This window comes from Varanus komodoensis, unplaced genomic scaffold (genome assembly GCF_004798865.1).
Source record: "Varanus komodoensis strain SLA01 unplaced genomic scaffold, ASM479886v1 scaffold56, whole genome shotgun sequence".
Lineage (NCBI taxonomy): Eukaryota > Metazoa > Chordata > Lepidosauria > Squamata > Varanidae > Varanus > Varanus komodoensis.
In genome coordinates, this window is record NW_025336169.1 from 3,756,606 (window position 1) to 3,784,460 (window position 27,855).

At 47.4% G+C, this 27,855-nt stretch overlaps 2 protein-coding genes across 22 annotated transcripts in view; one reads left to right on the forward strand and one right to left on the reverse strand.

The window, feature by feature from the left end:
* Positions 1 to 471: 471 nt before the first annotated feature.
* Positions 472 to 20,872, forward strand: LOC123032827 (acyl-CoA dehydrogenase family member 11-like). 4 transcript variants are annotated; one of them, XM_044448999.1, is made up of 14 exons: positions 472 to 1,190; positions 3,860 to 3,871; positions 3,958 to 4,092; positions 4,444 to 4,543; positions 6,109 to 6,226; positions 6,357 to 6,499; positions 6,632 to 6,781; positions 7,896 to 7,990; positions 8,760 to 8,859; positions 10,439 to 10,792; positions 12,668 to 12,775; positions 18,330 to 18,501; positions 18,868 to 18,934; positions 20,170 to 20,872. In XM_044448999.1, exons 3-14 carry the CDS (start codon positions 4,025 to 4,027, stop codon positions 20,297 to 20,299), a joined length of 1,605 nt encoding a protein of 534 aa, XP_044304934.1. In that variant the 5' UTR covers positions 472 to 1,190; positions 3,860 to 3,871; positions 3,958 to 4,024; the 3' UTR covers positions 20,300 to 20,872. The 4 variants fall into 4 exon arrangements, with proteins under 4 accessions (XP_044304934.1, XP_044304932.1, XP_044304933.1 ...); XM_044448997.1 differs by having other exon boundaries at positions 472 to 816; positions 3,860 to 4,092; positions 10,439 to 10,579; positions 10,700 to 10,792; XM_044448998.1 differs by having other exon boundaries at positions 3,860 to 4,092.
* Positions 20,873 to 24,804: 3,932 nt separating this feature from the next.
* MTMR3 (myotubularin related protein 3) overlaps positions 24,805 to 27,855 on the reverse strand; it is a 64,398-nt gene continuing 61,347 nt past the window's right edge. For 16 of the 18 annotated variants that reach the window (XM_044448987.1, XM_044448981.1, XM_044448992.1 and 13 more), the window contains one exon: positions 24,805 to 27,273. In XM_044448987.1, the coding sequence (XP_044304922.1) occupies positions 27,102 to 27,273 (172 nt within the window). In that variant the 3' untranslated portion in view covers positions 24,805 to 27,101. The remainder of the gene's footprint in view (positions 27,274 to 27,855) is intronic. The other 2 variants (XM_044448984.1, XM_044448979.1) reach the window with 1 other exon arrangement.

A 27,855-nucleotide genomic window follows, 5' to 3' on the forward strand; every position in this document is an offset into this window, starting at 1 on the left:
ACCCAGAGAAGGGCCTTCTCTCTGATGGTGCCCCGATTGTCGAATTTGCTCCCCAGAGAGGTTTGCCTGATGCCCTCACTATATTCTAAACCCTTTTTATTTTCCCAATGTTTTAAGACTTGATTGTTTGAGGGTTATTTTATTATGGGGTTTTATTGTTGACTGGAAATTTTTGACTAGGATGCTGTGTTTTATTCTATTTTGTCTTATTGTTAAACTGTCCTGAGACCAAGGTAAGGGACGGTGGGAAAATTTTAAATAAATAAATGCCCAGCTTTTCCGTTGTTGTCCTGGCCTGTTGTCCAGGGTCCCCAAAGAGAAATAATCCCCCCTTAAAAAGAGGGGAGATTTCCTCCTGTTTCCGGGCGCGCACGCTCACTTGCCCTACGGCTTCGCCGCCCCGCGAAGGGACGCTGCCCATGCAGCCCTGGCCCTTTGAAGTTGGGAGCCACGTGACTTCCGCCAGGCTTCTTTCCGGGTTCCTGCAGAACTTCCTTGCGGGTCTGTCTCCGCCGGACGCGTTGGGCTAGTTTTTTCCCCCTCGGGGGCGCTTCAGTGGCCTCTCGTGCGCTTTTCCAGATGAGATTCCTGAAAATGAGGCCGCGCAGTTTGGTCCGGGGCTTTTCTTTGGGCGCTTTTTCTAAAAGGCAGTGCCACGTAGCCCAGGCAGTGGCTACGAGCTCCTCCCGACCCCCGGGAACACCTTTGGCAAGGACAGAAACTGGAGTCTTTTGTCAAGAACCGCCCCGTATTGGAAACCCATACCTGGAAGACGCTTTTCTTCAGCGTTACCTGAAAGCAGTGCTGCCTGCCAAGGCCTGTTTTCTGTATATTGTGCTGAGTACTGTTAGGCGGAATATTGTCATTGCCGTTGTTTTATTGTTTCTGCCCAAATAATGCAAGGGATGAGATGGAAAAGCAGATAAGAACCTGCATGTAAAGGATTTTAGTTTGGCTTGCACTGTAAAGTCCTGTACCAGTGCAAGAATGCAATACTTTTATGAATTGCCTTCATAGAAATAGGAGAGGGAAAATTCAAGGTTAACCTAAACAGTGCAGTTATTTTCTATTTCCACCACACATAAAAGAAACCTAAATGCATAGAGTTAAGTTTTCACAGAAGCTTTCATCTGCCGAAGTTCAGAGTTAAACCTGTAATTCAATCAAGCACATTAGTAAAAGCAGAGGAGGTATGATAACGTTCAAACAGGTTTAATAACATGAGTCTGTCCAGATTTCCTTTCCTATCCCTGCAGGGAAGATACCTGGGTTTAAGAAAAATCACTGGGGGCAGAAGCTTTGGCTCTTATGGCCCTGTTTAAATTGTGCTGTTGCCAACAATCTGTCTTCAAAGCTCTTACCAAAATAGTATCTGTCGATTTCTCCTTGCTTGAGTGAGGGAAAGCTTCTTGTTAGTTTCTCATTAGTTAACCTAAAATTAACTGGAGCTATTGGCCAGAAAGTTTAAGCATTCAAATAGAAAACATCCTTCCAAAGAGCCTTTGAAAAATGGTCTTGCTTGTGAAGTCATATCATGTTCATTTAGCCAATTGTGATGCACATACCTTTTGAAATAAAATCCATCATTTGTTTGACAACATGACCCGAAAATAACTTGCTGCTGCAAAAAGAATGGCTGCACTAGGCTTTTTGGGAATTATATTTTATTTATTTATGGTGCCAGTTTAGGACAGCACTTTTTGCAGAGGCCTTTAAAGACCTCCCTGGTCGTTGAGGGGCCTGATACAATTAGCCAGGTGCCTTTCTTTTTCTCTTGGAAATTGTCTTTTAAAATTGTTTTTAATGTTATTGTGTGTTAATTTTAATTCTTAATGTTTTTATCTATGGTATTTTATTGTTTTTACACTTTGTTGCAAACAAAGCCCAAAGGGTGTTTAGTTATGTAAGAGACACACAATTGGTCTATACAGCCTGTTGGTAAGGGTGTGTTTATTTTTTAGACCTTCCTAGCTGTAGCATGTGGAATTTTATTATATTTCTAAACTGTTACTATTCAAAGTTTTCTGGGCAGTTCACAACAATCAAAGCCATGAAATACAGTATAAGCTGGGTGGAATAGCAAACACCCTAGAAGACAGAATGAAGACTCAGGGCAATCTTGATAAACTTGAATGTTGGGCTGAAAACAAAAGAATGAGATTCAGTAGGGATAAGTGCCAAGTCCTCCACCTAGGAAGAAGAAACCAAATGCATTGATAGAAGATGGGGAATACATGGTTCAGCAGAACTGAAAAAGAAAAAGACCTTGGAGTAATTATGGAAACAGGCTAAATATGAGCCAGTAATCCGATACAGCTGCAAAAAAGGCAAATGCTATTTTGGGATGCATTAATAAAAGTATTACTTCCAAATCATGAGTAGTAGTAGTTTCCCTATACGCCTCACTAGTGAGATGTTATCTGGAATATTGTGTCCTGTTCTGGGCACCAAGATTTAAGAAATATGCAGAAAAATCATAGTGTATGCTCCAGGTGAGTCTGGGAAGTTCTTGACCATGTAAGAACAAAAGCCATTTTGTAGAATTTGCCTTCCATTTTCTAAGTTGCCATTATCATCTAGAAGGACTGCACAAAAATGACTATTGTGATTGGAGGGGATTGGAATTTTGTACTATGTTTTATTATATTTGCATTTTTATTCTATCTTTTGTATTTGATTAATTGTTGTGAACTGCCCAGAGAGCTTCAGCTAGTGGGGTGGTATAGAAAAATAAATAAATAAATAAATAAGATTTCTTAACTCCAGCCTCCTCTTGGGAGAAGGGCTTCTAATTCTGAGCCTAAGAGTTCTGGAAGGATTTACCTGTGGCACCTCTCAGTTAAGCAGCTTCTGAAAGAAAGGTGGCAGAGGAAGGGGAGTGGGAAATAGGCCAGAATACACAATAAAGTGCAAAATCTTCCTTTTTGCTAATATGGTCAGCTCTACCAGGCATCTAGTCAGTGGAGTGAGACATTTAAAGGGAGCCCACAATTTTGGTTAATACTAAATTCTGGCTTTATTGTTATTTTATTGCTATATTTTGATGGAACATCATGTTCCTATATAGTTTGGACTTAATTAAAAAAGCAGATTATGAATATGGTGGAAGACATAAGTACCAGCCCCTCAAACCAGATTCAAGCACACACTCCTGGAAGCTAGTCTTAGGAAAGGTCTTCAAAACCTAACAAGAACTAGGACTAGACAGATGTTGCAGAGCAAACAAGGAAGAATTCCATAGGCCATTGAACAAAGTTGTCTTTGTCACTTCCAAAGATTAGTTTTGGTTCCTGCCTCATTTTCTTATCCCTACATTGAAAATGAGGCTAATTGGTGGGATTTTCAGAAGATACGGATAAGAAGAAGGATTTCTTCCTCTTTGTGCATAAACTATGGAATTTGCTACCACAAGGTGTAGCAATGAACACCAACTTGGATGGTTTCAAAAGAAGGGTAGAGAAATTCCTGTCGGGGGGGGGGTATCCGTGGTGCTATTCCTGGTGGCCCATGCTGCCTTCAGCATCTGAGGCAGTGTGCCTGTGGACACCAGTTGCTCTGCTTCTGCGTTGCCCATAGGTCATCTGCTGTGTGAAGAGTGCTTGACTAAATGAACCTTTAGTCTCATCTAGCATGGGTCATCTTAGGGTTTTTAAAAATTAAATTAATTTTTATGGGACTTAATTTTCTTAATAAATACATAAAGGAAAATGCAAAAAAACAAAACCTAATATAAACAGAAGAAACTAAAGTGAACAAAGGGAATTTTAAACAAATATAGCCTATACTTTCAGTCATGTCAAAGTCATAGTCATTTCAGCTATGTCATCTTGGGTTTTTAACGTCCTCTCTTTCATTGTAGGTGTTTGCTGAGGTGAGTGTGGACCTTCAGAGGTTTGGGGCTCGTGTGAAGGATGAAATTGACTTCCTTGGAGGTGAATGTGAGTTAAATCCTCCCAGGCTACAACAGTTTGATGCTTGGGGAAGGCGTGTGGACCAAATCATCACTTGCCCGGCATGGAAGAGGATGAAGGAGATCTCAGCTGAGGAGGGGATGGTTGCTGAGGCTTATGAGAGGAGATACTCCAACTGGAGGTAAATATATTAACTTTTGGCATCTGAAGTCTCACAGTTAGCTGGACTTCAGGGCTAGTTTTGTATTTTTGTATTTAGTGGTAATTTATTATGTTCCATTGTATTTCAATGTATTTTATTGTGTTGTAAGCCGCCCCGAGGCTTCGGCAAGGGGCGGCATGGAAATGTTATAACAACAACAACAACAACAACAACATGCCATGTATCTTCAGCACAATTCCAAATCAGATGTGAGCTTCAGTGAGCTGACCATTTTGCTGGCGGTTTTTTTGCTGACTTTCTCTTCAACAAAGATCTTATCATTTGGTGTGACTAAATTTAGCAAGGTGTTCTGTGTTTCTCTCTCTACAGCCGTATTCACCAGATTGCCAAACTGTACCTGTATGCACCTTCTGCTGCTATATTCACATGTCCTTTGGCCATGACTGATGGAGCAGCAAAAGTAATTCAGGTGAGACTCCATTGCTTGATAAACAGGTTGTTGCACTGTATTCCTGTTGAATTCACTGTAAAATCTCCTAGGCTAAAACTGAGATTTGGTTAGGAACTTAGAAAGCTGCCTAGAAAGTCAGATTGTTGTCCATCTAGCCTGGTATTGCCATATTGACTAGCAGTGGTTCTCCAGAGTTTCAGTCTTTCCCAAACCTACCTGGTGAGGCTAGGGGTTGAATATGGGACCTTCCTCATGTAATGCATGCAGAAGCCCCTCCTCAGTTTTGGAGGCATGAAAAAGTATTCTTAATTGTAGCTGTGAAAAGCTTGAATCATTTCCATCCCCTTCTTTATGCAGCTCCCTGTTTCCACCATCTTCTAATTGAAGATTAGAAGCCTTCACTGCAAAACTAGATCGGTTTAACTGCCATACCTCCTCCCTGCCCCCACCCCTGCCCAAAAAAACCTGGGGACCATATTTTAGTGAGATGAGAATACCCCCTCAGATCAGCAATAGCTTTCCGGGAGTAAGAAAACATTTTTGAAATTAATTTCAGTTTTACGGCAGTGCTGAGCAACCAGTGGACCAGCCCTGTGTCAGGTCCTGTGGGTTCCTGGAGCTTACTTCTCAGGAGACTTCCAGTAGAGAAGGCCTCTACTATGCCAGTTAGTCCTGGCTGGAACCACAGGGACCCATCACACCACTGAGGACCGCCAGAGTCTGCCTCAATTGTGCTCAAGGGGGCTGCAATGTCAACAGGTGCAGTGCCCCACTGGGATTCTGCCCTAGCTCCAGACCACCCATAGAACCTCAGACGAAGTGAAGGGGATGGGCCTGCATTGCGGTAGCAATGCGGCCAAAGGCCTTTCCTTAGCCAGCCCTCTTCGGGAGGAGGCCAGCCGTGATGCAATCTCTGGATCAGGGATGGGACAGAGCAGCCAGCTCCATGTCAAAACCCGTCAGCTCCTTACTTGCAATTTGCTAGCCTGGCCCTGGCCTGGCGCCCTAGGTACCTCTGCCCACACTCTGCTGGACAGATCCCAAGTTGGTCCCAGGCTTCTGATCAAGCCCCTTCTCTTGCTTCCCAGGCATTTTCCAGACTGGTCTGTGTCCTCCATGCAGGACTTTAAAAAAAGCCACTCTGGATCAGATGAAGTTAGTCTTGCATTCTGTTCCCACAGTAGCTTTTAGTGACTTGAGGGAGGAACACAAGCAGAATAAAAGTGCAATGGCACCTTCTCATTCATTTTCTTTAAACACTGGTGCACATCAGAGCGCTGCTTCTTGTACAGAAGGTGGCATATACCCATCAGGACTACTAGCCCTTGAAAGCCTTCTCTGCCAGGGATTTTCCCAAATCCCCCTTTCAAGCCATCCAAACTGGTGGCCATCACTAGACCTTCGCTTGTGTGAAGGAGTCCTTCCTTCTGTCTGTTACTTATATTCTTCCATATCACAAGCCCTTGAAAACAGTCATCTCATTTGGCCCTGACACCTGTAGCAGGGTTTTTATTTCTGTTATTTTCTACTTCTAAGAAGATCTTGCTTTTTCTCCTCCTGTGGCTTTGCTGCAACCCCAACAGTCCCTGGGCTTCCCCAAGCCTCTGGAAGAAGCCTTTGCACACCTGGTATCACGTGACCCCAGAAGGTTCTGGACCTCTGGCCAGTGGATGACTGAACGCAAAGGGGGCTCTGATGTTGGTAAGTGCCCAAGGGTGGGAAAATCAGTCTTCCTCTCCCAGATGTCTCTCCATAGCTGGTGTTGCTTCTTGAGTGGGGAGCCAACTAGGGAGATTCCCAGCAGCCGTGACCCTGTGTTTTTTTCTTGCAGCTAGTGGCACAGAGACGGTGGCACAAGAGCTCCATGATGGCACCTACAGCCTCCATGGCTTGAAATGGTTCGCGTCAGCCATCGATTCAGATATAACTCTGACACTGGCAAGGATCAGGACTGCTGACGGGCAAATCGAGCAGGTCAGATTCCCAGCAGAGGCAGGGGAGGGGAAGCGGCAGCAAGCAAGCAGCCGTGCATCCCAGTCCCTTTCTCCTTGTTGTTGTTGATACTGTCAGTCGGTATTTCTCATGTGAGCATCCTTCTGGCTGCAGGGCTCCAAAGGTCTGTCTCTGTTCTACCTGAAAATACGTGACGAGGAAGGGAACTTGAATGGGATTGAGATTCAGCGGCTGAAAGAGAAGCTGGGCACAAGGCAGCTGCCAACGGCCGAACTGCTTCTAGCTGGAGCAAGGGCACACCGGGTAAGTGAAACGAGGCATGGAGGACCATAAATGTGGTGTGGCAGTTAGTGCTGTACTGGGACGGGGGAGGCCTGTGCTCACATCTCCGTTTACCAGCAGTGAGGCTCACGGGGTGATGCTGGGGCAGCCACTGGCTCTCCGCCGACCATGCGACAGTAGGTTGCTGTGAAAGTCAAATGGAGAAGAGGAGGAGGTGGAAGAGGATGCAGGCTGCCTTGGGCTTCTCGGGATTCTTGGGATTATAGCTACCACAAATAAAGAATAACACTTGCAGGATATTGGGTCTCAAGGCTCAATTTCTGCTCACTAGGCAAGGAAAATGCAGGTATTTAAATTTCGTATGTAAGTGGAAAAGCCATGCTGGAGCTGACATCTAGTGGCCAGTGCAGCATCCACGAGTATTGGAGTGTCCCGACACTGTTTTGTCAAACTTGCGAGCAGTGCCCAGTGAAACCCTCTGAAAATGAGAGGCAGGCCGAACAGGCCCCTTGGGTGTGCCGGGTTGCTGCAGTGTGGCTTCAGCACCCCCCCCCCCGCTTGGGCTGCCCCCACCACCTGTGCTCTCTGGAACCTGCTGTTTTACCTATCTTTTCAGCTTTCATGCTGTTCCAGCTTGTTACTTGAGCATTTGTCAGATAATTCTTTTCATTAACAGTTTATTTTATTTTTAGTTCATAGTAAGTTGCTGTTGATCATTAAAAGCACTTGTATAGTCCCATTTTCTAGTTCAAGGGAGTCAGTGCAGGCAAAGACTACTAGATCAATGGAACACTAGCGAAAACAGCCCTTTCTGGAATGCGACCAATTAGTGGAGCACTCAGTCTTGCACCCTGCAGTTTTAGACTACAAGTCCCAGAATTCTTTATCCTTGTTCATGCCGTCCAAGGCTAATGGGAGTTGAAGGCCAAAACATCTGAAGGGTACCAGGTAAGGGAAGGCTGCCCGAAGAAGAGAGGAAGCAAAGTGAGTTCCAGTTACTTACCTACTAGTTACAAGTTAACTGCATTTTTATTCTGCCCAATCACAAACTTCTCCCTGTGTGAATTGCATATCAATACAATCCATGTTGGAGTTTTCAGATTTCACTCTTGTTATTGCTTCTCGGCATTTCCAGATCTCTCCAGTGGGCCGGGGTGTGGCCTCCATTGCCAAAATGCTGACCATTACTAGGATCCATAATGCCATCTCTGCAGCTGCCAACATGAGAAGGTGATTCCCACTCTGTGGGCAGGATCCAAGGACCCCCTTGGTACAGTTAGAATGATTTCAGTTATGCTGTTATCTGGGAGAGCTTTTAAGCAAAATGAAGTTAGTTTTGGGAAAAAAAAAAAGCAGCGTAGGACCTCCTGCCTTTTAAATTCTAAACACTTGAGAAATTATTTTATAACTGCTTGTTTAAAACACAGCCTTTGTAACTTCTACAATTGTTCCTGTCCGGTGCTGGCTGGTTGTGGAGGCCATTGGGCAAGACACCACCAATGGGTCCTCTACCTTCTCAGCACCATGGTCACCCGCTGTTTTTGCTCATCTTCCTCTTTCTCAATGTGACCGTTGCTGGCTTAACCGGAGGGGAACAAGGAGGCCGCAGCTTCACCTCCTCCTCTTTGTCACCACCACCACTGTCTGGGCCAGAGCACAAGGAAAAGGAATAAGCAGGTTACAAGGGAATAAGCAGGTGGTTACAAGTGGCGAAAAAGAGGAATGGCTTCAGGGGACCATCCAGCCAGTGAGGTCTGCTGCAGTCTGGACTCTTGGCAGATTTGCAGGGCAGGATGCTTCTAGTAGAGCAGGTACATGGGCAGTGAATTCTGCATCTCTCTGCTGGAGGATATTGTAGATCAACTCTTATCACAGACAACAAATAGCATAATGTATGCCTAAGCCATGTCATAAGAGCATGGAAAGCATGCACAGGTGTATTTAAGTCTCTGAAAATACCAAATTTATCCTTGTGGATTGGTTGTGCTTCCATTCCCAGAATGATCAGCATGGCACGGGATTATGCAACCAAGAGGCGGGCCTTTGGCAAGACCCTTAAGGAGTACCCTGTGCATATGCAAACTTTGGCACGTATGGAGGTGAGAATAGCCAAGTCTGGCTCCGATGATTGAACCGTCTGGCAAAGACTCCAGCACTTCTCTCACTGTTGTTAGGAATCAGAATTCTTTTATTTATTACTTATTTGATGTGTGCCCTCTGTCTTAGCCGAGAAAATGGCACTCAAGTCAGCCAAAATAGCAGATGAGACTGTAGATGGAATATGCTGCAGGCAAAATACAGCACAGCTGTGCAAGGCGGTGCCCACAGGCTTTGTGATGCCCACAGGCACCTCCACCGACACAGAGGGAATTTTCAGGGCGATGCCTACAGGGACTCCAAACATTATTGTAATGTTATACTTTTTAATTACACACACATATGGATTTGTATGAAATGCAAACAGCTTTCTAGGAATTATACATTGGTTTCAACAAAAGTGGCCCAAATATCCAAAGGAGCAACGCTTTGAAGGGCTGCCACCTGCTGAGCTGCTGCAAGTGCTGCCAGCTCCTTTTCTACTGCATCATTCCTGAAAGCCACTGCAAGCCCCTCCTTTGCTGACCTTTGCCTTTGAAGCAGATGTGCTTGCTTCTGAGCAGGCATCTCTGTGGTGGGATTTCAGCTGGCTGTTTCTTGTGGCAAAAGAACAAAAAGGGCAAAGGAGAAGATTTGGAAAGGTTTGAAAAGAGATTCCCGGTTTTATTGTTTCAAAGTATGATGGAGGTGAGGAGTGAAGAATCACTGCAGTTGCTTTCCAGTTTACTGGGCAAGGGAGAGGGGCAAGCTTGTTGTGGGGGGTACACTGGGGGAGGAGGCACATACTCCTGAACAGACTGAAATATATTCTGCAGAAAAATACAGGGTATAAAAGAAATGTGAAGAAATCTGGACTATAATGACGAAAATTGTGTGAGAACGTCGGTTCGGATTTGTCTCTTGTGACTTGCCAGTGAGTCAGGCATTACCACACCCATAAAAATCCCTACTGTAGATTCCTCCCCCCAACCCAACTCCGACAGTGCGCCTTTTTACACCATTGTTTCCCCCCAGTTCTTTCAGCATGAAAAAGTGATGCATGTGCAGCAGAAGTACAAACCTTTGCACAACACACACACATCCTTTCCTCAGGTGGATGTAGAAAGTTTCTGCCACATAAGAGACTCTCCTAAGGACCTATCCTTTATAAAGGCAGCCGGACTGTTTTGAAAGGACAATGAACTTGGCCATGAGATGGATGGTGAGGAAGCTAAGAATGCAAGACCTGTGAAACCCTGTGAAATATTTGGAATCTTACTCCACTATGAATATACTTAAGGGCTAAACGTTTATAGGAAAAGGGCTGATGTTGAATGTACCAATAGCCACACAGAAAAGCAGAGCAATTCAGAAGGTTTGAGGGAAAAGGTTAGGGTTCTCTTTTGATGCCAGGGTAGAAATCCCTCTCCTTTTATTAATGTGGCAGTCACGGGTCAAAAAATGCAGTGGTTACCATATTTATAGTTACAGCCTTGGGACCTGGACCTAGATGGTCCTGCTTGGTTTTTTAGTCTATTCCTAATCATTGTAGAAATACTGTACGCATGGACACAATTGCTCGCGGCTTTCTTGCTTGCTCAGGTGGAAGCCCGAGGAGCATTCCTTCTGGTGATGGAAGTGGGGAGGCTGCTTGGCCTGGAAGAAACTGAGATGGCCACCGAACAAGACCAGCACATGCTTAGACTGCTGACATCCGTTGTAAAACTTTACACTGGGAAACAGGTAGTGTTTCAAGGTAGAAGAGGTTTTCCCACCTGGTGCCTGCCAGACATCCTGGGCACCAGCCACACGATTGATGCATGTTCAGTGGGAGCAAACTCACCACGTAGTTGTATGTTGCAGGCTGTTGCGGTTGCCTCAGAAGGGCTGGAGTGTTTCGGAGCACAGGGCTTCATGGAAGACACCGGCCTGGCAGTTTTTCTACGGGATGCACAAGTAAGGAATCCCTCAAGTAGTGCTTTCTCTCGTTTTTGGTACTAGTGGGGAGAAAAGTGGGTCTGCACTGGGGCTCCATTCTTTTCATCCGTTTAGGTGTCAGAGGCCCAATTGCGTTAGGGTGCAATCCAGTGCATGCTTAGACAGAAAAATGTCCTACAACTTCCAGTATTCCCCAGCAAGCAATAGAAAGAGAAAAGGCTTAAGGCACTTAAAGGCTAATGGACTTGCAATAAGTATTTGTCTTTGAAAAAAAGTACCATGAGCAATGCAGATTATATCTGATCTGCTGTCTTGAACCTGGTCCCAGTTATTTCAAGAGTAAATCCAGTTACAGACTAAGGAAACACTTTGGAGCTGCTGTTTCCAAGAAGATATATAGTACTGACAGCTGTTAGATTGTTGGAAGTCTCTGAACCTGGAGGCTTCTGATATTATGCCTTGCCAAGTCAAAGTTAATAGTCCAAGAAGAATGGCACCATCATTCCTGACATCACTGTCCTCCAATCTCCTGCAGGTTTGCTTTGGAAAGGGAGAAAAGGAGCTGGAGGAGGCTCAGGATGACTCTTATCCTGGCCATTCTGGTTTTTTCCCACCCCCACTCGTCGGAATGCCCCCTTTCCTTCTCCTCCAAGGCTGATTTTCCAGCTGGTTTGGTTCTTTTCTAACCCTCCGGGCTGTAAGGAAGCAGAGAAGGGGTGTCAGACGTCTGACTCCTCACTCCAAGATCACATTGCACTGTCACCAGTCTCAGCAGGGAACTTCTGTGCCATCCATTGGTCCCTGAGATACTTTCCTGGGAACCATAATATTGCTGTCTGAATTCTTGTGAAAGATCTACACAACTGGTCTCTTTTGGTCTCTGATGGTTGTCTTTTTGTGAAAGATGGAGAACCTAAGTTTCTGAACTGCAGAGGTTCCAGCGGGCAAAATGCTGAAGATAGAGATTCTCAGTTACAGGGAGCACTACCTGATGCCCCATCCCCATTGCGGGGCACATTCATGGGTGCGCACATTTCATCGAAGAAGGGACAGGAGTGTGTCACATCAGTGGCTCACGGAGTCAAAGACCTGCGCCTTTTGAATAGCAGGAATGGCCTTCATTTGCAGTCCCTCCCCAAACGTCCTTTCTCCCACTGAGCGTAGCTGCTTTCCATTCACTGGTCTGGGGGCGGGAAATACATTTTCCCAGCAACAACAATTTGCACACACAACCAGAGCCTCTTTGGGAGGCATGGCTTTGGGACTGTAATGACGAAGCTACTCCCTCCCCTGCATGTAGAACCCAGCCCTGGTGTGCTTTGTGATGAGAAGGGGCCAGAAGTGGCGGAGGAGCTCTTGCGAAAGATCTCCTGACTGGCCAGAGCCACTCAGCTGCTGCTTCTCCCATCAGAGTGTCCCAGGTGCACAGTCGAGTTGCACAGCTACTTCTGGCCACGTGGCTCCCCACGGAGCTGCCGTGGCATTTGCGGCCAGCGTGAGGGGATGCGCAAAGGAAACGGAGCAGAGAGCCTTGCAGGCTGCTTTCTTACCCCAGCAGGAGAGAGGCTTTCCAGAAGACCCACTGGAGGTGGGCAGTGGTGGCAGGTTCTCCTGGTGGGGCTGAGGAGAGCAGCACAACTCACGGCTCCTTCCACTCTGCTGCTTGCTTTGGTTGCCTCTCTCAGCTTCTTAGGTGGGCCAGCTCTAATATCAGGAAAGAGCCCTGTGAGAGAAAGACATTTTGTTGGGAGGGTCCTGTAGTGGTCCCGACTCGTTTGCCCAGCGGCTTCTTTCACCCTCTTCCACATGGGCTTCCACTCTGCTGTCCTTGGGTGGGAATCCCACTCTTCCTTGACTTGAATTAGTCTGGCTCTGTACCTCTTTCCCAAACAGGTGCTACCAATCTGGGAAGGGACAACAAATATCCTCTCCCTGGATGTTCTGCGCACCCTTGACAAAAGCCATGGAAGAGTATTGGAGGCGTTTTTCTCTACTGCCCAGGTGAGCTCTCCAAAAGCACCTTATTTGGCTTTGCCTTACTGCAAGGGTGGGCAGGTCTGGGGACCGTTTTTTACCCCTGGGCAGAGTGTAGAAACAAAAAATCTTGTGTACCTCCACTGAAACATACTGCAGAACAGCTCCATATTCCTAAAGGGCTATGCTTAGCTTGTTCTCAAGCAAAATTTGACCTTTTTCACTCTTCGTTGCACTAAAATATGCCATTTAATAATTAATTGATGCTAATTAGTGGCCATTCACCATGATATGCAAATAGAGCCTTTGTCTGCAAAGGCATTATACGTAATGACCAACTACTTCTTTAGTGAATTCATATATGACCCTTACGGAAGGTTACTTATCCTAAGAACGGGCTTTGCTGTATCAAACCACTGTGAAAAAAGGCCAACTCCAGGTTAGGCATAATTAGAAAAGGAACTTAAGGGAAACCGCCAGTATCCCATTGCCCTTTTCCAGAGCTGTGGGATGACTGCACCTCGATGCTCCGGTCAGCTCTGATGGCTGCACCTTAAAAAGGAGTTTTTAAACATGTAGAAATGGGCAGCTAACATGACCAAGGCGTAACTCTCCTATGAAGAAAAGTTACAGCAGCTAAGATGGTGTAGCTTAGTAAAACGGTGAGGAAAGGGAGATGTGATGGAAGCGAGCCCATACATGCCTGGTGTGGAGAAAGCAGAGGAGGGCATTTCCCCCTCTCCCATACCACTAGAACCCAGCAGGCTCAGTCCCTGGAGCAAACTGGTGGAAAATTCAGGGCAGAGAAAAGGAGGAACTTTGTTACACAGTGCATGGTTAAACTAGGCAGTTCCCTTCCGTGAGATGTAGAGATTGCTACTAATTTGGATAGCTTAAAAAGAAGATTGGACAAATTCGTGGAAGAGAAGGCCATCGATGGGTACTAGTCCTGGTAGCTACGTGTTCCTTCCCATATCAGAGGCAGTGTGCCGGGGTCCCCCAGTCACAGGGTTCTTACAAAGATAAAATAGGAGGAAGAGGAGGATTATGGGCTGCTTGAGACACAAAAATGGGCAGGTTAAGTGTAACAAATATGTTTATCCCACTTTGCACCCATATATAACAAATATGGCAGGTTAAGTGTAACAAATATGTTTATCCCACTTTGCACCTCGACGGCAGCCAGCTCCACCGGCCAGCGCGGCCGCACGCGGCGCCGGAGAGTGCCGCCCGCCAGCCCAGGTGATCGGGCGCGCGCGGTGCGGGTCTCGGAGGCGCCCTGCGGAGTCAAAGCCGCGGCAACGGCCAGGAGGGAACGGCCCCCCAGGCAGGAAACACCGACCCCGCGCTGCAAGAGACGCTTCCGCCCACCCCCAGCATCACGCCGCTCCCGGGCAAGCGAATGCAGGCAGACGCACGCGGCTGCGACCTCGACGGCAGCCAGCTCCACCGGCCAGCGCGGCCGCACGCGGCGCCGGAGAGCGCCGCCCGCCAGCCCAGGTGATCGGGCGCGCGCGGTGCGCGACGGGGCGGGTCTCGGAGGCGCCCTGCGGAGTCAAAGCCGCGGCAATGGCCGGGGCCGGCGGCCTCGGGCCGGCGGCCGAAGGGCGGCGACCAAAGGGGTCGCCGCCGTTTGGGGTGCCGTTCGGGGGGACGAGAGGGGGGCTGGGCTGGCCATGGACTCTTGTTGAAATAGGCTTGCCTACTGCTGATTCTCAGGGAAGAGGAAGGATCCCCTTTTTTCTTTTTTTTTCTTTTTATCGTTCTTTTTCTCCTCCTCCGACCTACTTTATAATCTTACCCTGCTTTAATTAGTGCTTTGAGTCATTCCTGGCCATGTCGACGTTTATATATCCTGGGGAACCCACGGGGGCTGCTATTGGCGTGGTCACGGGCAATGGTCGTTACAACAATAGGGGCTTAACGTGTCCACGTAGAAGAAGGATGGACAGATGGCTGACACCTGTCCCTCCTTCTGATCCTGCCCCCCAACCAGAGGGCGCCAGGTAGCCTTGTCAACCACCCCTCGGGTCTGACAGTGCTGCTGCTCAATGCCAGGTCGATCAATAATAAATCTTCCCTCATCCATGACTTGATTGTGGATGAGGGGGCTGACCTGGCTTGCATAACGGAGACCTGGGCGGGAGAGGGAGGGGATGTTGCCCTCTCCCAGTTGTGCCCACCCGGGTATCTGGTTCAACACTGTTCACGCCCAGAAGGGAGGGGAGGGGGAGTCGCGTTGGTTTACAGAGCCTCCATCTCTCTCACGGGTCTTCCGGTCCCTTTGAGACCAGGGCTGGAGTGCCTCTACTTGGTGTTGGGCGAACGAGACAGATTGGGGATTCTATTGGTGTACCGTGCACCTTTCTGCCCAGCAGTCTCCCTATCTGAGCTGACAGAGACCGTCTCGGACCTGGTGTTGAGGACCCCCAGGATGTTGGTCCTGGGGGACTTCAATCTCCATGCCGAGTCTGGACTGACCGGGGCGGCTCAGGACTTCATGGCCTCTATGATGGCCATGGGCCTGTCTCAACACGTCACTGGCCCTACCCATGAACGTGGACACACTCTGGACCTGGTATTCACGACGGGGCAGGTAGAGGATGACCTGAGGGTGAAGAACTTATGTTTGACTCCCCTGTCATGGTCAGATCACCTCCTGGTGAGGTTTGTGCTCGAGAGCGGCCTCTCCCTCTATAAGAGTGCGGACCCGATTGTATGGGCCCGCCCCCGGAGCCGGATGGATCCGGATGGATTCCTGGGGGCCCTGGGGGAATTTCCGGCTGACAAGACTGGTGCTCCTGTCGAGGCTCTGGTCGAACTGTGGACCGGAGAGATGACCAGGGCTGTGGACACAATCGCTCCTAAGCGTCCTCTCCCACCGGGCAGAGTCCGCTCTTCCCCTTGGTATACACCTGAATTACGGGCGATGAAGCGAGTTGGGAGACGGCTAGAGCGTAGGTGGAGGAAATCACGGGATGAATCTGACCGAACACACTTGAGAGCCCACTATTGGGCCTATGCTGTGGCGGTGAAGGCGGCGAAAAAGAAGTTTTTTTCTGCTTCCATTGCCTCCTCACAATGCCGTCCAGCGGAGCTTTTTCGAGTGGTGCAAGGCCTGGTTCGCCTGGGTCCTAAGGAAGATCCGATGCCACCCTCAAAGGCCCGCTGTGACGACTTTGCCAGGCATTTCAGGGAGAAAATCGCTCAGATTCGTCACGAGCTGGACTCCACTAATGAATCAGAGGTCTCTGAGGAGTCGCCAATGCCACCGTCTGGTCCAAAATTACTGGAGGAATTTCAATTATTGCGGCCCAATGATGTGGACAAGGTGCTTGGAAGAGTACGTCCCACCACGTGCCTATTGGATCCTTGCCCGTCTTGGTTAATAAATAACTCCAAGCACGGGATTGGGACCTGGATTTTGGAAGTGGTTAACGCTTCTCTGAGGGAGGGTCGAGTGCCTGCCCCTTTAAAGGAGGCGGTAATACGACCGGTCCTGAAGAAAGCGTCACTGGATCCAGAGATGGCCACTAACTATAGACCTGTGGCCAACATCCCGTTTCTGGGCAAGGTGCTGGAGCGAGTGGTGGCGGGACAACTCCAAGCACTCTTGGAGGAAACTGATTATCTGGATCCTTTTCAGTCCGGCTTCAGACCCGGGTACAGTACTGAATCTGCCTTGGTCGCCCTGTACGACGACCTGTGCAGGGAGAAGGACAGGGGGAGTACATCCCTGTTGGTTCTTCTGGACCTCTCGGCGGCTTTCGATGCCATCGACCATGGTATCCTTCTGGATAGACTTGCGGGATTGGGGGTTGGAGGCACTGCTTTGCAGTGGTTCCGCTCCTATCTCGACGGTCGATTCCAGAAGGTAGTGCTGGGGGACCATGTCTCTACGTCATGGCAGCTATGCCATGGGGTACCACAGGGCTCCATTCTATCCCCTCTGCTATTTAACATCTATATGAAACCGCTGGGAGAGGTCATCAGGAGGTGTGGGCTGCGGAATCATCAATACGCTGATGATACCCAGCTTTACCTCTCATTCTCCACTAATCCAGGTGAGGCAGTGGCTGTGCTGAACCGGTGCTTGGCCGAGGTAAGGGAATGGATGAGGGCCAATAAACTGAAACTCAACCCAGACAAGACGGAGGTCCTGTTGGTTGGCGGATCGGGTTTCGGAGAGGGTGGATTTGACCTGGTCCTGAATGGTGCAACACTCCCTCTTAGGGATAAGGTCCGCAGCTTAGGTGTACTCCTCGACCCGGAGCTTTCTTTGGAAGCTCAGGTGACAGCGGTAGCGAGGAACGCCTTCCTTCAGCTTCGGCTGATTAATCAGCTGCGCCCCTACCTGGAATACGACTGCCTGGCGACGGTGACACACGCGCTGGTGACTTCCCGCCTAGACTTCTGTAACGCGCTTTACGTGGGGCTTCCCCTGAAGACAGTCCAAACACTTCAATTGGTGCAAAATAGAGCTGCCAGGTTGCTGACGGGGACGGGGCGTTATGCTCACATGACTCCAGTCCTCCATCAGCTTCACTGGCTTCCCATTGAAGCCCGGGCCCAATTCAAGGTGTTGATTATGACCTACAAAGCCCTAAACGGCTTGGGTCCTGGCTACCTGCACGAGCGCTTACGTCCGTATATGCCCGACCGCCCTTTGAGATCTGCGGGAGAGTCCCTTCTCCGGGAACCCTCCATGAAAGAAATTAGGAGAGTAAGTACCCGGAGGAGGGCTTTCTCTGCGGTGGCGCCCAACCTATGGAATTCACTCCCCAAAGAGGTCCGCCTGGCACCGTCGTTACTGGTTTTTCGGCGCCAGGTAAAGACCTTTTTATTTAAACATCATTTCAATTGTTAAAACATATGATCTGGCCTGGGCAACTTCTTCTTCCTTCTCTTTCTCCTCCTATATTTTTATTTTATACTGATAATTTTAATTTTGTATTTGTAAATCAATGTATTTTTTGTATTGTTATATTTAATGGTAATTTATTATGTACTATTGTATTTCAATGTATTTTATCATGTTGTAAGCCGCCCCGAGGTTTCGGCAAGGGGCGGCATAGAAATGTTATAATAATAATAATAATAATAATAATAATAATAATATACATATATATCTGCCAGATGGTAACACTTCCATTTATTTAATGGACTCTAGCCCAGGAAAGCTTATTCTAGTCTTCTCAAATGGGTGTCCTTCGCATGTTTTGGATTTCAAATTCCAAGCAAGACCAATGGGAGTTGTACTAGGGCTGGAGGGAAAGGCTGCTAACTGTTGGGAAAGAAAGGGGCCGTTGTTCTTGGCACACATTTCCAGGTCAGTGGGAGGGGGCTGGGAAACTGTGCCTCCAGGTAGCGAGATGGGAGAGGTGGAGGTGCTTACCTGTCCAGGTCTTCAGGCCGACTCTGAGAATAGCCAAGATTTGCAGCTGTCCGGAGGGGGTGTTGTGCAGCAAATAGAATAGCAGCTTTTCTTCCAAGGAGGTGGATATGGTAGCTTGGGTAGGTCAGCCACGCTATGATTTCGAGAAACTTTCTTCAATTTGTTCTACGGCTCTTTTCATTGCAGGCCAAGTTGGAGGTGGTTCTTGGCTTCCCTGAAATGGGACCTTCTGTGCAAAAGGTTCATGAAGCTCTCCACAAACTCGGGGATTTCATTAAGGAAATCGGCTTAAAGAGGGAAGCTGAGTTGCAGCTTCTTGCAAGAGACTTTGCCTACACTCTCGCAAGAATTTATGGAGGTAAGAGAAGAGCTGTTAAAGAATCCCTCTGCCAGCTTGTTATTAACTGCAGCAAGATGCCTAGCAGCCTGTAAGCTCTGTGCGTTCTGTGATGATTTTCTGATCCTGCTCTGCAGAAAACTACTAACCGGAGACCCACCCTGTAAGGGGAAGAGCACCCTATTTTCAGAGTGCCTGTTTCACTACCTTGGTGTACTAGGTGGATGGAGGGGCAAATAATGACGAACTAGGGGGCAAACTAGCCCCTATACCACAGGAGCCCCCAGGTGCTAGCATAATTCAGGTGCTCCTGCCAGATTATTCTGGTAGAATAATGTACAAGGATAAATCAGGAATGTTAATGGCTTATGTATTTACTTCATGCAGGAATTCTCTTACTGGAACATGCTGCCAGGCCCAATGCCTCACCCACAGACATCTCTGCTGCTCAGAGGTATTTAACAAGCTAAATTCCTATAGAGAGGTTACTGACTATTCAGACGCTTCCAGTACTAGAGGAACAGTCACAGAATATTGAGAGTCAGTGCACCTCCTGTGAAGGATAGGAAAGGAGGTCTGGTGGCCACAAACACACCTTAGGACATGCACAAAGAGAAGGGCTGCATGGTGTGGGGGAGAAAGAAGATCAAGGACATGAAAATAACATCTGACTTCCTCTGAAGAGGAAAGGGCTGTGGGACATTGGTGGGCAGGTGCTGCAGTAAATGGAAGGGAGCTGGATGTCACATGGCAGATATGATCAGCAGAATCTCTGGCACCAGATGATCCAGTATTTCCTAAAAGGTCCACAATATTGTGTCCTCCAGCTTCAGAGCCTAGATCAGTGATGGCGAACCTTTTAGTAGACTAAGTGCCCAAACTGCAACCCAGAACCCACTTATTTATCTCTAAGTGCCAACACTGCAATAAAACCTGAATACTGAGGTTTTAGTTTAGAAAAAACAACTAAATATGATGCTGCAGCTTCAGATATGCCAGGGAGACAGCACAACATTAAAAGGATCTCAGTCTCTTAATTAGAATATATTTGCTAAATCTTAGATATTAAATTTCAATTTTTCATAAGAAAACTCAAAACTAAAATCTGGTGGTAATAAAAATGAATGTATTAAAACTCACAGCCAGTCCAAGCACACGCGCGCGCGCGCGCGCGCGCGCGCGCGCACACACACACACACACACACACACACACACATATATCCTTGGCAGCGCACTGACTGGCGAAGCGAAAGCTCGGATGAGTTGTGGCTAATGAGTCACGAATCATGATGTCCTTGCCTGGCGCGGCTACTCCTTTCCGAGCATGCGCGTGGCCCCTATGAGTGCTGTTATCCGATGCTCGGCTGCTGGGGTGACTGGGCTCGTGTGCCGACAGAGAGGGCTCCGCATGCCCGCTGCGGCACACGTGCCATAGGTTCACCTCCACTGGCCTGGATGCTGACTATGGTGGCTGGATGTTCATCCAGTCCGCAGTGTCCCTTTTAATCAGGGGTAAGGAAACTTGCCCCTGATGGCCATCTGGGCCTGAGGAAAGCACAAGTGGGTGATGTCACCTGAGATGCTTGCCTGAGGTTACGCAGGTACATTCAACCTGCTTTAAATAGTACCTGCCATTGAGAGAGAACTGGAATTGTATTAAGCAGAAAAGCCTTTGCTGCCCCTCAACAGGTGGTGTCACCAGGACCTCTGCCCAGTAGCCCAAGAAGACCAAGCTGGCTCTTACAGTGCTGCAGCAGTTTCCCTGGATACCTCTTTAGTTTATGACGGCTATCCAGTCTCGGGAGAAGAACTGAACTGAGCACAGACCGAGGTGCCATCCATTATGTTGGACTAACTAAGCTGGGAGGCAGAGGTAATGCTAAGTAGGCCATGGTAACAGATGAAATAAGGGAATGATGAGAAAACCCTTCCCCCAGTTCTTCTGATGTGGCCATATGCCAGTTATGCTACTGAAGGGTATATTGAAATGTAGTTGCCTTGAGTGCCATTGTAGTGAATGGGAAGGATATAAACTAAAATCTGGACAGTTTGGGCCAGTGAACTGGCAGGTTCTATGGCCAACGTGAGCCTTAAGTTCTCTTTAAGTCGATGCTAAAGGAATTTTTCTAGTCACCTGGATGGCCACTTCCTTACTGGGCAAACCACAAATAAATTCAAATCTCAAATGCTTCTTGCCACAACATGAATATTTAGGTTATTAGTACAGAGGCTTTGGCAATGGCTAAGTAAACATGGTTTATTCTGTGGAAATGAGCACTGTAGTTTTGTATCATTGGTGAGAAATTTGATTTTGTAAGGGCTCCACAACTTGATAAATGTTGGTGCAATGGCAAGCCATTAGCCCTAGAATAAAACCAGGCTATACTCCGGGTTCCTTCTCTCATCCTTTTAACTTTGTTCCAAGTGACCAGTTTTATGGTAATTAACCGGATTCAGTGGTTTAAGTGCTAAATGATGGTACTGCTGGCCTTTGAACTGAACCTAGCTTCCTTTAACTGTGTCTTCCTTGCCTCTGCTCTTGTGAAAAAAGAATTAGGCCAACAATAACATTTAGCTCCATTTTACCATTTAACTCAAAGGTAGACAAGCAAACCTGACCAAAATGTTTGCCCAAAGGAAAAAGTTTTTTTTACTGCTTAAACAGGTATCAGTGATTGTTAGTTATTATAGCTAAATCAAACTTCAAGGTTCAGAGGTAAGATGCCCTCAGATGAAGGGGTGAAGAACCTGGGGTATCCCAGGAGTCTCTCTTTCCCCGTGAGCCATGATTCATTTGGTGGCCTCTAGCTTTTGTGCATGCTCCTTTCCCAAGAGGACGCAGTGCTTCCGCTAAGCCTGTTACTAGCAATAAGAATTTTACATAATAGGCTGGTATTTTGATTATTTTCTCTGCCCACCACCTGGAAAGCAGCTCCTTAGAATGGAATGTGATCCCTGGGCTGAAAGAGGTGTTCTTCTGCATTAGATACTAGTCCCTGGGGGCGACACTAGGGGATAGCAGGGTTTTGCAGAAGGCCGTCTGGCCGTCGGATGCTGAACACTTGGCCCGAAAGCATCAAGGCTTTTCTTAAAGGCTGTGCTCCCAATGGAACGACATGGAAAACTTTATCCTGGTCCTGCATCTACAAAGAGTCAGCCTACTTATGAATTACAACATGACACAGCTCTTGGCACATCTTGATTGTACAAGTTGGGGGCTGCAATAAGCCAGGCATACTCAAAGAACCGCATCTACAGTAAAAGCACCTGCTCCAGCGATGGAAGTGGTGTTCTGAAAATAAGTGTGTGTACGTTTCTGCATGGTGCATGTGTGCAGATGGATTGCATCTCTCCTTTCTGCCACCAGAGTTGAGATACCTCTCCTGATTTTGGTAGACTGCATTATCCTAGCGTGGTGTTTGTACGTTATTATGAATCCTGCAAGACCAGAAACGATACTGACGATGGTTGTGCAGAAATTATCCAGATAGCATAAGCATATGTAAAGAAAAAAGCACACCTGAGCAGGAGTGATAAGACCATGGTTGAGTGTACATTTTCTAGTGGACCACCTAGTAGTAGCTAGTAATTAGCCTGATGTAGCACGACACATCACGCAAGGGCGTAAATCTGGAAATGGGACTCATGGCTGAGTGCTTCCTTTCCTGAAACGATCACCCTGAAGCAGAGGTGAGTGACTTGGAGGGGCCTAGGTAGATAAACCATGGAGGATAAGCCTGCTGGTGCCTATTAGTCATGGTGGGTAACCCCTGAGTTCAGAGGTACTCTGGAACTGAACATCAGCTGCTGGGAAAAGCATCTGCCTTCATGTTGTGCTACTGAGCTTCTCAAAGGCATCTGGCTGCCCATCAAGTGAAACAAGATGCTCTGAACCATTGGTATGATCCAGCGGGAAGGGCACAAAGTAAAATCCTGAGGCAGTTTTGAGAAAGGACGTTGTCCTAGTGGGCTACCGTATGCATTCAGTGTCAAAGCACAGTGCGCATGTGTGCGTCAGCATCAGTATGCAAAAATGCACCCCAGCTTGTTGGTTCTGAGGGTTGAGCCTTGACTATGTAACTGCTGCAAACCAAACCAAGTCCAACTCACGCGGTGTTTCCATTTGCAAACCCTAGACTGCAATTCCAAAAGCCAGGACCCCATTTCTTAAGAGCATCTGAAATGGCTCACTGATTGGGAAATGAGCTCTGATGAAGTTGCTTGCTCCTGATTAACTGCCTGGGAGCCAAGGGAAGTGTGATTACAGCAGCCTCAAGAACTACAGGCCACAGGATCTCCTTCCATTTAAGTCTTGCCATTTTCACAAATGTCCATTTGAAGGGACTGGTGAACAGGACTTTCTGGAAAGTATTGAATCAGAGGAGGAAGAGAAGGGGACGCTTTAAACATGGAGAGCCTTGCCAAAACATAGATGATGGAAGAAAAGCCATAGGTTTATTCAAGTATACATTAACTGGGCTACTTAGAGAGCCAGTTTCAGAAGGGGACTAAAGCTCACGACAAGATAAACTGGGAGTATGGGAAAAGTTGTTTAAAGATGCAGATCCTACTCACCTGCTTCCACTGCAGACATAGTGAAAAATATCTCAAACCTTTTGGGAGCACAAGACACACGAGAACCTTTCTACCTGTGCATACTACATTGTTTTGAATCTACAGGGAAAGAGTACAATTTCAAACTAAGGGATTTTCAGAGAAGGAACTGACCCAAATCTGCCTTCCCCATTACCTCAAAAGTGGATTTTGAACTTCTTGAATACCACAGCTTGGTAAAAAGGCAGAAAGGCAACTAGTAAATATTACAGGAATTGTGCTGTTCACAAAGTAGTGCCTGGTTTTGGTAAGAATCTGCCCAGGTTAGGCAAGAACCACCATTTAAAATCCCACAGGAACTAATTTCTGTGAAATATCCCCAAGAATCAGTTTGTGCTCCTCCCAGTGACCAGGATGACCAAAATGTGCCTGTGGTGTCCTTGTGGCTGGTTTCAGGGGAGACTGAGACCAGAAGTGGCGTCAGACTCAGCATCGCTAGTCAGCCTGAGCTGCACTGACACAGAGAACGCTGGGGGCAACTGTGGCTGGCTGGTGTGGACGCTGCCTTGCCAGGAACTGCATCAGGAGAAGCGGCTGTGGCACCAGGAGGCGTAGCTGCTTGCAGAGGCTGCACAGAGCTCCACCACAGCCTGGCACAGGTTAAACCGACTTTTTTCATAGCCTTGAGGACAGACCATGGGCAGTGCAGACAGAAGGAAAGAGCAATAAAGCAGCCAGGTAATAAAGAGGAGTACAGAGAAGACCTAAGGCAGAGAGTGTAGAAGCCTTTTTTAAAAAGAAGTTGAAAGAAAAAAGCTTTTAGGAAAGATAAGAGGATCAAAAAGACCGGATCTTTACTTCTGCATTGTGCCTGGAGCCAGATACACTTCCTTCCTGCTGTTGCGACTGAGGTCGTCATATGGAGAGGAAGCAGCAGCTCCTTCCTCCACCTTCTAACCGGCAGAACTTTGCAACTAAAAATCAAATGCCTGAATTTGCTTTCTTCCTCCCTGCTCCCAACCCTGGCTTTTCTTTTGCACTGTGCACTTTAGATTGTCTGCCTGTGAACAGGGGCTGTCTTAAGAGACATCTTTGTAAGCCACCTTGGGATCCTTTTTGGTTTGATCCAAAAAGACAGGGACAGGCTGAAGAGTATTCTGAGAGTGCCAACACTAAGGCAAAGACTTTGGTCATGTAACCCCTGCCTTTCCTGGACACGGGAAAACTCCTCACACCAAGCTGCAAATAGACTTACTTTTCAATGCAGTAGTCACGAAAGTAAAGAGATGTCTGAAGAACTGGGTGGTTCTTGATTGTTCTTACCCAGTTGCTTTAAAAAGCATGTATGGCAGGGCTTCTTGCATGAGAAAAGGTGATGTTACTTCTCAGTCCAGCAAGGTTCTTGTCCAACCACCGCTCCCCACAAGTCAGACAAGTGACAAGGCAGGAGGTGGTGGCAGGAGTACATTCCATCACCAAAGCCTGATGGGTTTTCTGGGCCTACATTTGTAAAGGACGGAGCAGATGAAGAGTGGGAAGTAGGTCAGCAATTGCTCCCATGCAAAACTCTAAACTTTATTTTACTTTTATTTATATATTTAATCATTCTAAAGTATTTACGTCTTGCTTTGACAAAAAGAAGGAAAGGAAAGGAGAAAAGAGGAACAATTCTGTTCCTCTTTAGGAAGTTATATACACAGCTATGTGGAGATAGTTTCCTGCATTACATACAAAGAAAAAATAAAAAAGTGCTTCATTCATCGAAAAGACTAAGAGCTGCAAGCGTTTATTCACACTGTACATCACAGACCCCCCAAACCCGTATCAGAACCTCTTGGCACCTGTCATTATGCAAAATATTAGACCTTGCTTTCACCATCCATTTGTACCATAAAAGCACACTGGCACCGTGTGTTAACACAAGACCGTTTTCCTTCCAAAAGCATGTCTCTACTCACCCACTTTAATGGGTATAGCTCAGTTTCCATTTCCTGTTCCAACTTTCTCTACTATACCTGGTACTGTAACCTCTACAGGAATACTATTTATATCTGCTGCCTACTTCCCCAAAACAATTTCATTTCATATTAAAAAACTGGATTGGAATTATTTTTGTGCATTGCTTATCCCTGTTGAAAGAAAATAAGGAGTGCCAAGAAGTCATATCCTTGGCTGCTTTAAAGGTCCAGAGAGCCTTCTTACATACACCTCGTGGATCCCTGATTTTGATTCCTACACTCTTTCTTTGCATTTTTGTGTTCGAAGCCAACCCCTGCACCTTTCACAAAGAACATGGAAAAACCAGGCATCCAAAACTAAATACGGACATACATCTTTTCTCTCTGGATCTATCAGGTGTTGCTCAGAGCTTTATAAAATTTGCTTCAGAAGACAACGCTTTTACATTTCCTCTCTTTTTTTAAAAGACTGGATCACTTATTCCACTGCTACTGCTTGAAATGACCCCAGTATGATGTCTCTATCTCCATGTCCCTCCAATTCACACGCAGCTTCACTCTGAGAGGCTTTGGCAAGCCAAGGAGAGGATTCACACCAATGCTGTGCATTTGCGGTAGTCTTTGGCTCTGCTGTGAAAGCCAGTGACACTGTGTGTGAGAACAACATGGGTGGCAAGAATGCATACTAACCCTAAATCGTGGGCTGGTGACATGGACGAGACATGCAGCAGTGGTGGTGGTGGTGGTGATGGTAGCTGGAGTCCAGGGAAGGAAACGTCTTCAGGACAGAACACGTGTGTGCAGAAGATGGAGTCCCAGGACTATTTGGGTGGATAGTTAGGCAGGACCTGCTTTAGCTCAGCCTAGGTATCCACATGGTATAAAACAGGAATTGCAATTCATCCTCCTCCAACTTTAGGCAGAGCATATTTCAAAGCTGGGGGTGGGGAGAGGGAATAAAAGCTAAAATGATACTATGACTCACATCTATATAGGCCAACATTTTAAAACTTTTTTAATATAAGGGAAAAGTTTGGAATTTGTTTTGACTGTATCATATTCTTACAGAAGAGATTTCTGCAGGGGAAGGAGAGAATTTCTCCCTACTTTAGGCAGCAGCAAGCTCTTACTGATGAGTGGACGCCCCCTCTTTGCATGAAAAAATCTACCCCACATTTGCTTTGGGGCACTCTTTGAGAATGGGCAACCCTGGCCAAAAGCATCCTGTTGCCTGACATTGCCAACAGCCTGTCAATTGCAGTGAAGCAACTCTGCCTTCTGAGTAACCTATTTTAAAAACGGGACAACCTTAGACATTTTAAAAGCTACTGACAAGCCCAGATACCAGTTCCTTTGTAGCAAGCTGCATGTGCAGAACCTTCCACTGAAGTGCCAGCTTAAAAACAACTGAACAGGCAGCCTGTCTGCTCCCTTCTCCTCTCACTTCCCTCAAACTAGCACACACTTTCTTTAGCCAAAGCATTCCAGGCCTTTCCCACTCCGAGCCACAAGTTGACCAACAGTGGCAAAGAACTGCCCAGTGTGGAGATCTGCAGCCACTTCCCCCATCCCATTTGTGCAGCAAGAAAAACTAAGCCCGCTCTAAGAACAGAGAGGGAGAGAGAGAGTTCATCAAAAAGGCAGCTTCCATTTCTTCTAGCAGCAACAACTTCCGAGCAGCAGTTTGCTGTCAGGAAGTATCAGGAGTGACTGAAAGCACTAGCATTGATGCTACAAGTATTCACAATGTCTCTGGACCAATCCCTCTGCCTGCAGCACATTCCAACAACAGGGCAGATGAAACGCCTGTAGGAAATCAAATTCCAGCCTGACCCCCCTTTTCACAGTCTTCCAATAAAATCCACACAAAATTTACGAGGATGAAAAGGAACTGGGGAGTAACAGCTGGAAAACAAGGGTCTCTGCACTTCACTGGTATATGCCCAACATCCGGTCCCTCTAAGCAGTCATCTGTACTCTCCACTCCAAAGACTCCAAAGTGCGTGGCTTCTCCAGCCCGACCAGCTTCAGCCCACTGAGACTGTGCGTGTCTGCATAAGCAGGAGAGGCAGCATGGTCTCTTGTCAGCTTTCCTTTCAGGCTGGAGTCTCAGTTTGAAGTGGCAGCAATGGGTTTGTCCAATTCAAGGTCAAGGCTGGAGCTGCTGGGATGCAAGCTGCTGTAGCAGGATTTGCAGACTCGGCTGGGTTCAAAAAGCTGCTGGCTGGGGACCGGAACCTTCTGGTTACAGCAGCTGGAGCAAAACACATTCCCACAATTCCTTCAGTCAGGGACAGGAAGAGAAGAAATTAGAACAAGCGTGCAAAAGACAGTTCCCACCAGAAAAGTACATGATTTCACTTAGTGCTTGCAAAATAGGAAAGCCTTTGGAGCTAGCCGCCAAAGGGCAGAGCTTGCACGGTGGAGGCGACGTTGCTGTGGTGCCCACCCAAACCAGTAGCGGTGGCCTGGAGGGGTGGAGAGAGGGCTAGATCCCCTTGAGCACAGACTCCTTTTGTGCCATGTGTCGGTGCAACGGAGCACTGAACTATGCTTCCCAGTGAGAAGAAAACAGCAAACCAAACCTTAAAGAACGTCAGGAGCCAGCCGTAGCCCCAGGGAGCTACACCAGCACCATCCTTCAGCCGGAGAAGGTGAGTCGATGGGGACCATGCAAAGCCACACCGTGTGCAGCCACTGAGGATGCAGCCCCCACGCTGCAAGTGGTTCAGCAGCCGACACGTGTGTCAGGTGTCAGTTGGCACAGCAGCGCATGCACCTTGGGTGGGGAAGTGTGTGTGGGAGTCCACCCCCTTTTGTTCTCCCACCTGGTTCCCAAGCTGAGCTCTGAACCAATTAGACT

Bases quoted from the DNA above. Each gene is read 5' to 3' on its own strand.
- LOC123032827 (XM_044448996.1), top strand. From the start codon at position 580: ATGAGATTCCTGAAAATGAGGCCGCGCAGTTTGGTCCGGGGCTTTTCT. The intron at 6,782-7,895 runs GTAAGTGAAACG...CGGCATTTCCAG, and splicing joins CTGGAGCAAGGGCACACCGG to ATCTCTCCAGTGGGCCGGGG. The intron at 8,860-10,438 runs GTGAGAATAGCC...TTGCTTGCTCAG, and splicing joins AAACTTTGGCACGTATGGAG to GTGGAAGCCCGAGGAGCATT.